This window comes from Oncorhynchus clarkii, chromosome 22 (assembly GCF_045791955.1).
Source record: "Oncorhynchus clarkii lewisi isolate Uvic-CL-2024 chromosome 22, UVic_Ocla_1.0, whole genome shotgun sequence".
Taxonomy (NCBI): domain Eukaryota; kingdom Metazoa; phylum Chordata; class Actinopteri; order Salmoniformes; family Salmonidae; genus Oncorhynchus; species Oncorhynchus clarkii.
Genome location: NC_092168.1, coordinates 18,205,009 through 18,220,510, shown reverse-complemented (window position 1 = coordinate 18,220,510; position 15,502 = coordinate 18,205,009). Strand labels below are relative to the sequence as shown.

At 43.7% G+C, this 15,502-nt stretch overlaps 1 protein-coding gene across 4 annotated transcripts in view; it reads right to left on the bottom strand.

Moving 5' to 3' along the window:
* Window positions 1-15,502, bottom strand: part of LOC139380518 (tensin 1b) — a 291,929-nt gene that overhangs the window by 197,971 nt on the left and 78,456 nt on the right. Inside the window, exon 1 of one of the 4 annotated variants that reach the window (XM_071123241.1) lies at window positions 8,102-8,252. The exons of the other annotated variants lie outside the window; for them this stretch is intronic. Coding sequence (XP_070979342.1) covers window positions 8,102-8,182 — 81 coding nt within the window. The 5' untranslated portion in view covers window positions 8,183-8,252. Of the gene's footprint in view, window positions 1-8,101; window positions 8,253-15,502 lie in introns of those variants that run through there. 4 annotated transcript variants of the gene reach the window in all.

The following is a 15,502-nucleotide window of genomic DNA, read 5'->3' as shown; positions in this document are numbered from 1 at the left end:
AAACTGGAGTTTATAGACGCAACAAGGGATCAAAACTGAGGCGAAAATCCCTCACAATACAGGAACAATACAGGAATGCGTGAACCTTCATATTGACTCACACATAGCAGTCAATTTTTTTAACACACACACACACACCTACATACACATATAAGCTCAGTAGCCTAAGGTATGTAGCCATGGCCAGTTTGTGATGAGTTGTGAATGATTGCGGGATTGCAGAGGTAGATGCTGGGGAGGATGGAGGAGGTCTGGACTCTCGGCTCTAAATTATGTCTCGCCCCACAGCCATGTCTCACTTCCTGTTCGATGAATCCTGACCTCCACTGGAATCAGGTCCAGTCTAACCAACCCTGTCTATGAGTGATGTCACCTGCAAGGCTTTATTGAACTCTCTTTCAGTTGAATTCCGCAGTCTAAAGAGCAAAATGGCTGTGGAGCATTTTGAAATACCATACTGTGTTTCTCAAAGCAATGCATGTAAATTCTGGAATGTAAAACTCTGGTGCTGAGTGTAAAAATGTTTACGCAAGTGGGCTCAAGCCGAGCCTTTCCGCAAAGAAGCATATTTTCAAGAACTGTCATTCACAGAATGCATGCTCAGTGGAGAATGTGATTTTTTTGTCCAGGAATATGCTTTACCTGGATCCGGGAAGCCGGCCCCTGAATGTACTAAGCACATAGTGCTCAAAGGATAACTGCCCACTGACCAAAATAGTATTTGGCCATAGACTGCACTCTATCACTCAATCTATCTTATGCGAGCAAACTTGACCCGTTTTTGCAAGAGACGACCAAGAGAGTATAACCCTGATAATGCTAAATATAAGGTAGGAGTCTTCTCACATGCAACTCAAGTCTCCAGGCTACTCAGTCAAATCCCGTAGCAGACTGGACGCAGCTCAGACCTGCAGAGAATTCCATAACACTTCATAAATGGCTTATTCACCTCAATTGCCTGCCTCGATCTCACTGCACTCATAAAGGGAGACCAAACTCAACTGAAGTCCTCGCTAGTGATCTTAATAATGTGGTGCTATTTCGTCTCCATAGCCACAAGGGATTTTGTTTATTGGGGAATGATTGATGCTGGTGATCAGGCTCTCTCTGAAGGATCATGGTCTGTTTCTATGACAAACTATGGGTAACCCCAAGTGAAACAAAACAACTAAGCCAGAAATAAACCTGGGAAAGGTTAAATAGTTAAAGCCACAAGAGGAACATCAAAAGCTCCCCATATTAAAGCCAGTGTTCGGGAACTCAGCCAACGCTCAAAACAGTTGTTGATGAGTGACATGAACCATCGATGGAGAGTAGAGGATGGCAGGACTCTACAAACATCTGGATTGTTTTCTGTGGCAGCATGTGTGGACCCAATCCTCCACATTTTTTCTGAGGGTTGTCACAAACTATCAGCCTGTCTCATCAGAACACTTACTTCTGCTATTGATCCAATACAACATTGAAGCCATATTACAAAACAAAATCAGAGAAAAGAGAACATGCATAGGGGAAAAAACTAGTCAAACCGCTAACTAAGGCAATATTGAATCCCCAAAACAGGATATATTATGGAACTGGAAGACAGATGTTCTTTCCTATTGATCAGAGTATCTCTTTCCCACAAGAAAATGTGACAAACCCAATACAGGTCTTCCAGCCAGAGCAGAGACGGGCAACTTTGATGGGGGTGGGGCTCACAATAAAATCTGAACTCATCATGAGGGGCCGCAGTGGCCCGCGGGTCTGCGTACCCGCATCCATACCCACATATTCAGTCAGAGCCTGTCCTAGACTTTTGGGGGCCCTAAACAAAATGTTACCGGGGGGCCCCCCCCACCTTGCGAGCAAAACATTTTAGCGGCCCCCCTCTTGGCAGCGGAGACAGCACAGTTTTTAATATGATATCTGCGTGAGGGCGACTAGCAAAATCAATTTGCACCCCCGGCTGGAGTGTTTACGGACATATTCATCCTCTCCCTATGCCAGTCTGTTTTCCCCACTTGCCGACCCCAGGTGGAGATGTTTGTCAACAACACCTCCGTCACGCTGATCCTCAACACGAGGGCCCCCCAGGGATGTGTGCTCAGCCCCCTCCTGTACTCCCTGTTCACCCAAGACTGCACGGCTACGCAAAACTCCAACTCAATCAACAAGTTTTCTGACAACACAACAGTAGACCTGATTACCAACAACGACCAGACAGCCTACAGGGAGTAGGTTAGAACCATGGTGGAGTGGTGCCAGGATAATAACCTCTCACTCAATGTAAAACAAACAAAGGACCTGATCGTGGACAACAGGAGACAGAGGAGAGGGCCGCAGTGGATAGGGCCAAAAGCTTCAAGTTCCTTGGCATGCACATCACTGAGGACCTGAAATGGTCTCGCCACACCGACACCGTGGTGAATAAAGGCGCAATAGCGCCTCAACAACCACAGACGGCTGAAACAAAATCGGCATGGCCCCTAAGACCCTCACAAACTTCTACAGATGCATATTGAGAGCAGTCTGTCGGGCTGAATTTCTACCTGGTACGACAACTGGACCGCCCTCAACCACATGGCTCTCCAGAGGGTGGTGCGGTCAGCCCAACGCATTAACGGGGGCACGCTGCCTGCCCTCCGGGACATTTACAGCACTGTGTCAAAGGAAGGCCAAGAAAGACATCAAGTACCTCAGCCATCCGAGCCATGGTCTATTCATTCTCCTACCTTCTGGCAGACAGAGATGTAACAGGACAGGTGCATCACAGCCAGGACTGAAGAGACTGAAATACAGCTTCTATCTCCAGGCCACCAGATTGTTGAAAAGCCAATTACCTGCCCAGTACTCAGCCCTGCACCTTGAGACAAATGCCCACTGTAAACTCAGCAAAAAAAGAAACTGACCTTTTTCCGGACCATGTCTTTCAAAGATAAATCGTAAAAATCAAAATTACTTCACGGATCTTCATTGTAAAGGGTTTAAACACTGTTTCCCATGCTTGTTCAATGAACCATAAACAATTAATGAACATGCACCTGTGGAACGATCGTTAAGACACTAACAGCTTACACACGGTAAGCAATTAAGGTCACAGTCATGAAAACTTAGGACACAAAAGAGGCCTTTCTACACCAAAAGAAAGATGCCCAGGGTCCCTACTCATCTGCGGGAACGGGCCTTAGGCATACTGCAAGGAGGCATGAGGACTGCAGATGTGGCCAGGGCAATAAATTGCAATGTCCGTACTGTGAGACGCCTAAGACAGCACTAGAGGGAGACAAGACGGACAGCTGATCGTCCTCGCAGTGGCAGACCACGTGTAACAACACCTGCACAGGATCGTTACATCCGAACATCACACCTGCGGGACAGGTACAGGATGGCAACAACCACTGCCCGAGTTACACCAGGAACTCACAATCCCTCCATCAGTGCTCAGACTGTCCGCAATAGGCTGCGAGAGGCTGGACTGAGGGATTGTAGGCCTGTTATAAGCTTGTTGTCATTGCAGGCAATCTCAACGCTGTGTGTTACAGGGAAGACATCCTCCTCCCTCATGTGGTACCCTTCCGGCAGGCTCATCCTGACATGACCCTCCAGCATGACAATGCCACCAGTCATACTGCTCATTCTGTGCGTGATTTCCTGCAAGACAGGAATGTCAGTGTTCTGACAGCATGTCTGGGACCTGTTGGATCGGCGGGTGAGGGATATTCCCCCCAGAAATGTCCAGAAACTTGCAGGTGCCTTGGTGGAAGAGTGGGGTAACATCTCACAGCAAGAACTGGCACATCTGGTACTGTCCACGAGGAGGAGATGCACTGCAGTACTTAATGCAGCAGGTGGCCACACCAGATACTGACTGTTACTTTGATTTTGTCCCCCCCACCCACCCCAGTATCTCCACTTGCACATTCATCTTCTGCACATCTACCATTCCAGTGTTTAACTGCAATATTGTAATTACTTCGCCACCATGGCCTATTTATTGCCTTACCTCCCTTATCTTACCTCATTTGCACATACTGTATATAGACTTTTTCTACTGTATTATTGACTGTATGTTTGTTTATTCCATGTGTAACTCTGTGTTGTTGTATGTGTCGAACTGCTTTACTTTATCTTGGCCAGGTCGCAGTTGCAAATGAGAACTGGTTCTCAACCATCCTACCTGGTTCAATAAAGGTGAAAACTTTATTTGTTCAGTTTATGTCTCAGTTATTGAATCTTGTTATTTTCATACAAACATTTGCACATGTTAATTAAGTTTGCAGAAAATAAACGCAGTTGACAGTGAGAGGACGTTTCTTTCTTTGCTGAGTTTATATAGTAATTGAAACGCTGACCACCTCATATTCTGTTTAAATACTGTTGTTTACTCACTGTGTATGTATTTACTGTATTCTCAACATACCCCATCCTAATATACCTACTACTGTACATACCATTTTCTTTCCAAATGATATACTGTTTATACACACCACTTATTTATATGCTGGATTCTGACACATGCTCACTAAATAAATATACTCTGGATTGTTAATTGTCCCGCTCTGTCATTTCTTGATTTCTTGTTTAGATGTATTGATTATTTGTGTATTTGTATTGTATTTGCGAGACATTCTACTGCATTGTTGAATCTAGAAACAAGCATTTCACTGCTCCTGTTATAACATCTGCAAACCTGTGTACACGACCAATAAATGTTGACTTGATTTAAACAACAAGCTGGGACAGGAACGTAGAGCCATTCCAGATTGGAGGTCCAATCCATGCGGAGATGGCGAGAGGGCCAGGGAAGGCTGAGGGCCAATCTTAAACACCCTTTTATGTAGTGAGAAGGAGTGGTGGTCTACACTTCGGAACGCCGCTCTGAGTTTCACTGTTCCGCTCCATTGCTGCACCATGAACTAATGGAACGTACACCACACACAGAGTGGAACTCCGAGATAAAGCATGTGTCCGATTGAACGCGACTGGGAATGATGAAATGGAGGAGGCATGCCGGAAAAGGGACTGCATGGCAAATCCATTATGTCTGCAAAGCATTGGGGCAACGTATAGCCAGATGTTGCAATTACAGAAACGCTGCCAAATTTCAAAGGGGCCCCACATGTGCAACTCTCTTTCACTCAAATCATAGGTAATCCTATAGGAACTGGGGGGGGGGGGCAAACCAGCTACAGGACAAAGAGATAGAAAGAGGGGGAGACTGAGGTAAATGAGCAGAGAGGGGAATAGATTAAAATAAAAGAGATGGTGTTAAAAATCCTCAACCAACCCACTAAGCACCGTATCTAGAATTAGGTTTCTGACACGTGTGTACCCCAGACTGGGGCCTTTGAGATACTGACCACGACAACACCCCAGCATGAGCCTGACTCTGACTCTGGACCTGCACTGAGAAAACTATACTGTCCTGGTCTCCCCCTGACACTGACTCTGGACCGGCACTGAGAAGACTATACTGTCCTGGTCTCCCCCTGACACTGACTCTGGACCGGCACTGAGAAGACTATACTCTCCTGATCTCCCCCTGACTCTGACTATGGACCTGCACTGAGAAGACTATACTGTCCTGGTCTCCCCCTGACTCTGACTCTGGACCTGCACTGAGAAGACTATACTCTCCTGGTCTCCCCCTGACTCTGACTCTGGACCTGCACTGAGAAGACTATACTGTCCTGGTCTCCAGATTGACTAAATGTAGGTTAATGGTCATTGATCATTCCATTAAGCTATTTGACCACTTTGACAGCTTGGAGGTTTAGGCAAGGGTCAATATTTGCTTTGGATTATAGTTGTAGGTGACACTCTGAAGTAGTGTTGTTTTAAACCAGAGGCTCATGGCAGCAAGAAATGTTTACTTTAAAATCCTTCGTAAGCCCTTGCATATTGGTAGAAGTGGCCATTAATACAACACTAAAGGTCCTCTTTAAATCTGTACACTTTCGACTTAAAAAGGAATTTCAATCATAAACTGAAATCTGAGGTTTTGTTCTTAACCTTCTGATACGTTATCAGCACTTAAACGGATGATGTCACAGGCGTATAACCACTCCCATTAGTACCGCTAAGGTTCATAGAGTCGAGCAGAGGGAATGTACCCATGTGACATCATACTTCTGGGCGGAGTTAAGTCCTTTTTCTGTAGTGTTGGGGCTCAAACATTGTACACTCTTTATAACAAGCATTCTCTTCCAGTCACCTTGCTCATGAAAGACCTATGCAACCTAAGAATGACCCTCACTGACAAGATTATGTTTCTTGGCATATTTTCAAGCCTTTTTAGAGGACAGTTGATTTGTTTGCCATTGGCCTTTTCTGAGAAACTCTGGAAAACTGTCCATAAACCCATTGTGGATCTTATCAATAATTCACAAGTGTATTGTGGAAGAACATCCTGAGATTGGTGTTTCAGGTATCGATGTTGTCCTCTTGCAAGGTCTTCTCTCGCGCCTTCTTATGCCATCCCCTTTTCACTTTTCCCTTCCGGTTGGCCAGTGTCTTCTGCGACTTAATTTCCTGCATCTTGACTGTCATCTTCTGTCATTTCACATCATTTCATATTTTCCTAAAGCAACTGTTTCTGTCTGTTCAGCCAAGACAGTTCAGACGTTCTGGGCTTTCGGGGGGGAAAGGATCCTCCTCTTTCTGCTTGCCTAGCAGATAGCGCCAGTCTGGTTCATAGAGGAGGTCCGTTTCCTGCATCTCCCTTCACTAGACAGTAACTGCTTCTGCAGCTGGAAACACATCACTCTTCATTGCAGCATTCTTCTTGAGCTTGGTCTCCAAACCACCTCAGCCTATACTCCGTTCCCTGACTTTACCAACAAACAAAAAACGGGAAACATACCTTATTAATGTATCACTCAAATAGTGAAATAAAGTCACAGAATGACTTTGAAGTACTGATAAATAGACTCATTGGTAGACGCTTCCAGGTTTCATAAAAAGACGTGTGCCTGGCAGCGGTTATGTAAACCAACATTCTTCATGAACGTTCCTGAGAGAGGTTTGATTGAATTTCACCCTGAAGTAAGTTGCATTGTTATACAGCCTCCTAAAAGCAGTCAATCAGTGACTAGGAGCTTAGCTGGTGGGCTTTGGTGTCCTTTTAACAAAACAATCCCCCTCCCCTAAAGGGAATAATGCTGATGAACTAATCAAGGGGTCAGTTAAGTCTCTCCAGAACCATAGTTTGACAGAGGAGCAGAGATAGACCAAAGGGCCATCCCATCATAGTTGCATCTCAATCAGCTGCACCGTGGTTCCTCTCTCGATTAAGTTCTTCTAAAAGTATATGGGTCGATCTGAAAACATAGACTACCAGTATGGTGGACATGGCCACTATGGAGACTTTGTTTCCACCTGTCCAGTTATTTCACGTCACTGATGAAGGGTAATGGGAAGAACGGGGTACTACATAGTTCACAAAGGTGAAAGACACGCCTTTGTGCACACCTCCATACCTCTGAGCATTCGGACATTCTCAGCACAGCTCCGAAAGCACACACACATATACACACACACACACACACACACCCCTTGCAGAGAGCAAACACACGTTAGATTAAATTATACAAGAGAGAGAAAAAATAGCTTTGTGTCTCGCCCAGGCAGAGAGAGAGGGAGAGATAGGGAGGGAGAGAGAGAGAGTCAGACTGAACCAGCTTTTAAGGGAAGGGTAAAGATGACAGGAATGGGTCAACTCAGAGATTAAGGGAACACAGTCATCCCTCTCTCGCTCACTCTCTCTCACAACTTCTCTGACTGAAGTTTCCCCCCTCTTCATCTCACCCCCCCAACAATCCACTACCCTAATACCCTCACTCCCCATTGGCAGTGCAGACCACCCAGACCACCCAACAGGCCCTCAGACCCCCATTCCACTTCAATGGGTTGACCACCATACATAATCCCCTTGGGAAGTATAGTCCATCCAGTTTACCTGGAGAAATGACATGAAAACAGACCCCCAAACACAAAAACACACACAAACACACAAAAATAGACCCCCACACCCATACCCCTCACATACACCCACACATGCATACACCCACAAACACACACACACCAATACAGTCTCACAACCCACCCACACACAGCTCACCCAGAACATGCAGGAGAGGCAGACCCAGGTGCGGGCTTGCCCAGCTAGGGCTGCGGGCAGGCTGAGAGACACAGAAGGCATATTTCCTTCCTTCTGGTGGATGCTGCTATTGCTCTTGCTACTCCAGACTGACCACTGGATTCCCAACTAGTATTCCAGACCTGCCACAGGATTCCCAACTAGTCCAAACAGGAGGGATATCCAGCACCGCAAATCCATGACACGTCAGGGAAGACCAGAGAGGGTGACTGCTGCAGCTCTCCTTCTTTTTCTCTCAATCTCTCTCACATGCGTACTTGATCCCCTTCACTCTCTCTCTAACTCACTTGCTTCTTGTTTATATTTAGTTCCCTATTCTCTATGTTCCTCTCTGTCTCTGTCTCTCTCCGCCTCTCCAACTCAACTTTGTCCCTCCTCTCACTCTCTTTTCCCCAACTCTTATTTTATCCCCAGTGCCTCTCCTTTCTCTCTTTTCTCCAGTGTCTCTCTTTCCGTCTCCCTCCACTGAGGGAACTTTCACAAAGCTTTTTGGGGTCAGGCTGCTCCTCTCCACGGGAGCAAAGGGGGAGGTGTTCAGAAAAGGGGCTCCGTTTATTCTCCATCCCTCCCCCCCCCCCTCTCTTAGCCACCCGCCCCTCTCTCGACCCCCTCTCCCCTCTCTTCATTCTTAATTTCATTCATTCCTTGAACTCTCCCTCCTCTCCACTCCTTCCCTCTTTCTCACCTCCCCCATCCCTCGTTCCCTGGTTTTCCCTAGCTAACTGTGCTCACTCATGTCTGTGCTAACGTTGCTTAAATTTTTCATTAACTCCCTTTTTCTTTCCCTCTCTTCTTCCCTTCCATCCCCTATATCCACTATATCCACTCTCCTGCTTGTTTCAACTCCGCTTCATTGTCCGGACCATCCAGGCTCCCTCACCGTACCGTCAAACTCTTGACTGAAAATCTCTTCTGCTCGGTGGTCTCATCTAGTTTGCTTCCTCTCCAAAATAAACCAGGACCAGGCCCAGGAAGATGCATTGCTTTTACTCTTTGCTTTCAAGGCCACAACAATCAAAGAGCCCTCCTCTAAAAGAGAAAGAAAAGACTCTGACCCCCTACTATAGAGAAAGAACACAGCGGGACTGGGAAGAAAAGCTGCTTCATTAAGTTCTCAATGGTCATCAATGGGTCACGTTAGCCCTGGCTTTAAGTCTCTCTGGTCTCCCCTGTGCGTCTTTCACACATGCACACTCACACACCCTTTCACGTCTTTCGCATGCATGCATGCACACCCACACACACGCGCGCGCACACACACACACAGTATGAAAAAGGACTGATCCCATGGTATTTCCTCTCAGTCACCTTATCGAGATGAACCAGCTCAGTGTTAAAATGTTTCAGTGTTAAAGCCCAGAACCCTTCCACTAATGTTTCACCTACTACACCACAATGTTCACGCAAATACTTTTTATCAATTCGTTGTAGTTTTCAATCATTTTTTAAGTGGGGACACAATAGAACTATCTTTATGGGGCAAAGCAATTGTTGAAGTGAAAAATCTCGGTGATGACTGTTTGACCTTTCTATTCCAGACAGTATTCCTTTCCACTATAAACTCTGATAAAGAAAAGGAAAAAGTGCCCACCAGTCTTTCAGTGGGATTGCCTCTCCTCCTTCTCTGGTCTCTGTGGCGGCGGAGAGCGTGGACGTGAAGTGCTGTGCCAATCTGCTACTGGAAATCATGAAATACTCTCTGCGTGTGTGTGATCGACGACATGACTGTCGGAGGGCGCAGAATCACTGATCAACAAATCCCCTTGCATCCCAAATAACTACTCATTATGTGGTCAAAATGTGCAAATAATAGACTAGCCTTGCTCAAACTGACCCTCTCAAACACACGATCACATGAGGGGTCGTGGAGAAAAGGGTGTAGTAGTTTTAGGACTACATCAGAGTAGAGGTTGAGTCAGTGTAATACTAGGTGTTGACTTCCTCTGATAGAGATTAGTTGTACTTGTGTACATGCCATGGTCATTGAAGCAACGCCCCTCTCTAACCTTCTCCTCCTACCGTCTGCAGTTCCCACCTGGTCACTCCTGTGTGGGGTTACAGGGGTAAACGTTCTGCTTGTTTACTTCATCCTCATGTGTAAGGGCTCTGACCCAGTGGTAAGGGACAAGACCTGGGTTTAAATACTATCTGAAATCTTTCAAGTTATTTTAGCGTTTGCTCTACCCTGCCTGCAATGCCAGGGGGGCGGGGTTGCAGTTTTGTGACTATTCTATTGTTTCCTTTGCGCCAGGCTAGCTCAATTAAGCACAGATAAAGTATTTCAAATGATTTCAAATAGTATTTGAACCCAGGTCTGATAAGGAGAACTTCCCACTTAATCCTTGTGGGACAGCAACAACAGAATTCCATAGGGTCAAGGATCAAAGACTTTGGATCTAACCATTACAACCATAAGATGCACCCTTGGGAACACAGGCATAGCCATGAATTGGAAAGGGGGGGCACACCAGCGAATACAAGTGTAGATCTTACCGTGAAATGCTTACTTACAAACCCTTAACCAACAGTGCAGTTCAAGAAAGAGTTAAGAAAATATTTACCAAATAAACTAAAGTAAAAAATAATAAAAGTAACACAATAAAATAACAATAACGAGGCTATATACAGGGGGTACCGGTACCGAGTCAATGTGAGGGAGTACAAGTTAGTCGAGTTTTGTACATGTCGGAAGGGGTGAAGTAACTATGCATAGATAATAAACAGCGAGTAGCAGCAGTGTACAAAACAAATGGGTGGGTGTCAATGTAATAGTCCGGTGGCCATTTGATTAACTCTTCAGCAGTCTTATGGCTTGGGGGTAGAAGCAGTTACAGAGCCTTTCCGGTCCCACTTGCCATGCTGTAGCAGAGAAAAGTCTATGACTTGGGTGACTGGATTCTCTGACAATTTTTTGGGCTTTCCTCTGTTTTTCATATGACGTGATTGAATATGATCTTCATGACTGAAATATTATGTTGGTGACACAAACTGAAGACACAATTGTCCCAAAATAGGTTTATTCCCACTCACAAGGCATAGTGGCCCCCGGTGGACATTTGCTATATCGCTTTTCCAAATTCTGGTAAGGCTGCATGTGTCCAGAAAACAGGGACATAGGGCTAATTACACACATACACACACACACACACACACACACACAGCATCGTCTCCGGAAATCACCAGATCAGTGCACATTACAGGCATCCCCCTGTGCCTTTGATAAGGACAGAGTGTGGACAAAGCTATCAGCAGGACAGCTATGATTACCCCCTTTATCCCTTCAGATCAGTGCCCCAGTCGCCAGCAGTCCCTGCTCCCCAGCCTGGCGAATGAAACAGGACACATGGCATCAGATGTGACAGTATCACAAACCATCATCTACAGAAGCATGGATGGAAGGCATACAGGGATAGAGATAAAGAAGGACAAACACATCCTCTTTATGTGTGTGCATGCGTGTGTGCAAGCGTGCGTGTGTGTGTCAGTGAAAGATCCCCAGAGAAGGAAAATTTCTGAAAAATGTAAGTAGTGAAACATTGAAAAAAGTTTTAGATAAAACTACACTAAATACATTCACGTCACCAAATAATTGATCAAAACACACTGTTTTGCAATGAAGGTCTACAGTAGCTTCAACAGCACCCTCTAGGGTAGTGCCATGGTTAAGCCGAAGGCAGCTATTTTCCATCCTCTAGGAACATTGACTTCAGTATAAAACCTCAGAGGCTAGTGGTTCTCACCCCTTCCATAGACTTGCACAGTAATTATGACGACTTCCATAGAACGTCCTCCAACCTATCAGAGCTCTTTCAGTATGAACTGACATGTTGTCCATCCAATCAAAGGATCAGAAAATGTATCTAGTAGTGATGGGTTGAAAAATCAATAAGGTTACATATGGATATTATTTTTTAAGATATATTGTATCTTATCATTTTGACAATATCACAATATTATTTTTGCGGTAGTTGGCTGTACCTGCACAAAAATCCAGTATTTTTATTTTATAATTTGTTCTCCATCTTCTTTTTAAATAGGGAGCCAATTTGTTTTCAGCACTTTTATTTCCATGACTGATCAAAACTAATTTCCTCATGGCATCCCTCTGCAGCAGACATACAGTTTGGTGAGAAATATGTTTGCAAAACATGAAATCGCAATAAAATGACAGCACAGAATCTTAAAAGGATCGGACCCTTCAAAAAAAAAAAAATATCCTAAAATGACATACCCAAATCTAACTATCTATAGCTCAGGACCGGAAGCAAGGATATGCACATTCTTGATACCATTTGAAAGAAAACACTTTGAAATTTGTGGAAATGTGAAATGAATGTAGGAGAATTTAACACATTAGATCTGGTAAAAGATAATACAAAGATAAAAAACCTGTGTTTATTATTATTTATTTTTTTTCCATCGTCTTTGAAAAGCAAGAGAAAGGTCACAATGTATTATTGCAGTTTATGCACAATTTAGATTTTGGCCACTAGATTGCAGAAGTGTATGTGCAATGTTGTAGACTGATCTAATGAACCATTGTATTTCTGTTCAAAATGTTGTATCAAGTCTGCCCAAATGTGCCTAATTGGTTAATTGATATATTTTCAAGTTCATAACTGTGCACTCTTCTCAGAAAATAGCATTGTACTCTTCCACTGTAATAGCTACTGTAAATTGGACAGTGCAGTTAGATTAACAAGAATTTAAGCTTTCTGCTCATATCAGAAATGTCTATGTCCAGGGAAATGTTCTTGTTACTTACAACCTCATGCTAATCACATTAGCGCACATTAGCTCAACCGTCCCGATCCCGTAGAGGTTAATACATATAGAATCGTGACAATCGTGAGAATCCCAATACATATCGTATCGGCACCTAAGTATGGTGATAATATCGTATTGTGAGGTCAATTCCCATCCCTCAAATCTAGTACTGAAAGCATGAGCTACAGCTAGCTAGCACTGCAGTGCATAAAGTGTGAAAAGTAGTTGACTAAAAGAGAGAGAAAGACAATAGCTAAACAGTTAAGAATAAATTAATTTATCCTAGCCAATACTGCAACTCTTACAAGTCAAGCAAGCTTTTGGTTTTATTAATTTATTGCTACCAGGGCCCGCCGGTGTAACTGCTTGCTTTACACTGTACTGCATGATTGTACATATGGATTGGATTGTGGATTTACTAACACGTTAGTTCTAGTTTGTTGACTACCTTTATAACATTAACCTTTTCACAGGTACCAACAAACAGGTGTGATCATTCTACGGTGGTCCCTGCAGCGTACGCTCAAACCGGTGTGATTTGAACGCTTATTTAGAACGTCCAGTTTCGATTGACGCAACAATCAGAATTTGGGCTGGAGAAACTGTTTTTTCACGGAAACATTTTGCACAAACACAGTCCTTAAAAAGTTAGGTCCAGAATGTGACCAGTTAATTTTTGGATGCAATGTTCAGACATCCACAGAAGTAGCTACAGCATAACACAATCATCCAATCCGCAAAATGTAGGCTACATTTGTCCTAGCGCTAACTGAGGAAAGATTGAAGTAACACAAGCAGTCATATTTTTATAACTCTCGGCTGACAGAAACTACAATATGAATTAGCTAATAGCAATTACTCTTATTAATTAATCACAGCTGAGCTCACCTTTGATCTAAATAATTTAGTAAAATACTTTCTAGAAATTTAAAGTACACTGATGATGGGTAGTTTATGCACACCGCCATGTTTTTTCCTCCGCATCAACCAAAGATAACAAGAGGAAACCAGATGAGTTTGGTCTGTTTATAGTATGCATGTTGAAGGGGGTGTGTTGTCAACGATCATTCACAACCCTTCATTTACTTCTGGGAAGTTTACATGAAAGATGAGTGAACAATTCCTTCACCTCATTATAACATCTTTGGTCTGACAGATGTTTACGTGACACCCAGAATGCATTGTATAATGTCAACAAACATGGCGCTACACATACAGTTGAAGTCGAAAGTTTACAAACACCATAGCCAAATACATTTAAATACATTTAAACTCAGTTTTTCACAATTCCTGGCATTTAATCCGAGCAAAAAATCCATGTCTAGGTCAATTAGGATCACCACTTTATTTTAAGAATGTGAAATGTTCAGAATAATAGTTCAGAGAATGATTTATTTCAGCTTTTATTTCTTTCATCACATTCCCAGTGGCTCAAAAGTTTAAATACACTCAATTAGCATTTTGTTGCATTGCCTTTAAATTGTTTAACTTGGGTCAAACTTTTCGGGTAGCCTTTCACAAGTTCCCACAATAAGTTGGGTGAATTTTGACCCATTCAGAGCTGGTGTAACTAAGTCAGCTTTGTAGGCCTCTTTGCTCGCACACACTTTTTCAGTTCTGCCCATTCTATAGGATTGAGGTCAGGGCTTTGTGATGCTCCCTCCAATACCTTAACTTTGTTGTCCTTAAGCCATTTTGCCACAACTTTGAAAGTATGCTTGGGGTCATTGTCCAATTGGAAGACCCATTTGCGATCAAGCTTTAACTTACAGACTGATGTCTTGAGATGTTGCTTCAATATATCCACATAATTTTCCTACCTCATAATGCCATCTATTTTGTGAAGTGCACCAGTCCCTCTTGCAGCAAAGCACCCCCAAAACATGATAATGCAACCCCCGTGCTTCACGGTTGGGATGGTGTTCTTCGGCTTGCAAGCCTCCCCCTTTTTTCCCCAAACATAACATTGGTAATTATGGCCAGACAGTTCTATTTTTGATTTTTTTGTCCCTGTGTGCAGTTGCAAAGTCTGGATTTTTTATGTCGGCTTTAGAGCAGTGGCTTCTTCCTTGCTGAGCAGCCTTTCAGGTTATGTCGATATATGACTCGTTTTACTGTGGATATACAGTGGGGAGAACAAGTATTTGATACACAGCCGATTTTGCAGGTTTTCCTACTTACAAAGCATGTAGAGGTCTGTAATTTTTATCATAGGTACACTTCAACTGTGAGAGACGGAATCTAAAACAAAAATCCAGATAATCACATTGTCTGATTTTTAAGTAATTAATTTGCATTTTATTGCATGACATAAGTATTTGAAACATCAGAAAAGCAGAACTTAATATTTGGTACAGAAACCTTTGTTTGCAATTACAGAGATCATACGTTTCCTGTAGTTCTTGACCAGGTTTTCACACACTGCAGCAGGGATTTTGGCCCACTCCTCCATACAGAACTTCTCCAGATCCTTCAGGTTTCGGGGCTGTCGCTGGGCAATACGAACTTTCAGCTCCCTCCAAAGATTTCCTATTGGGTTCAGGTCTGGAGACTGGCTAGGCCACTCCAGGACCTTGAGATGCTTCTTACGGAGCC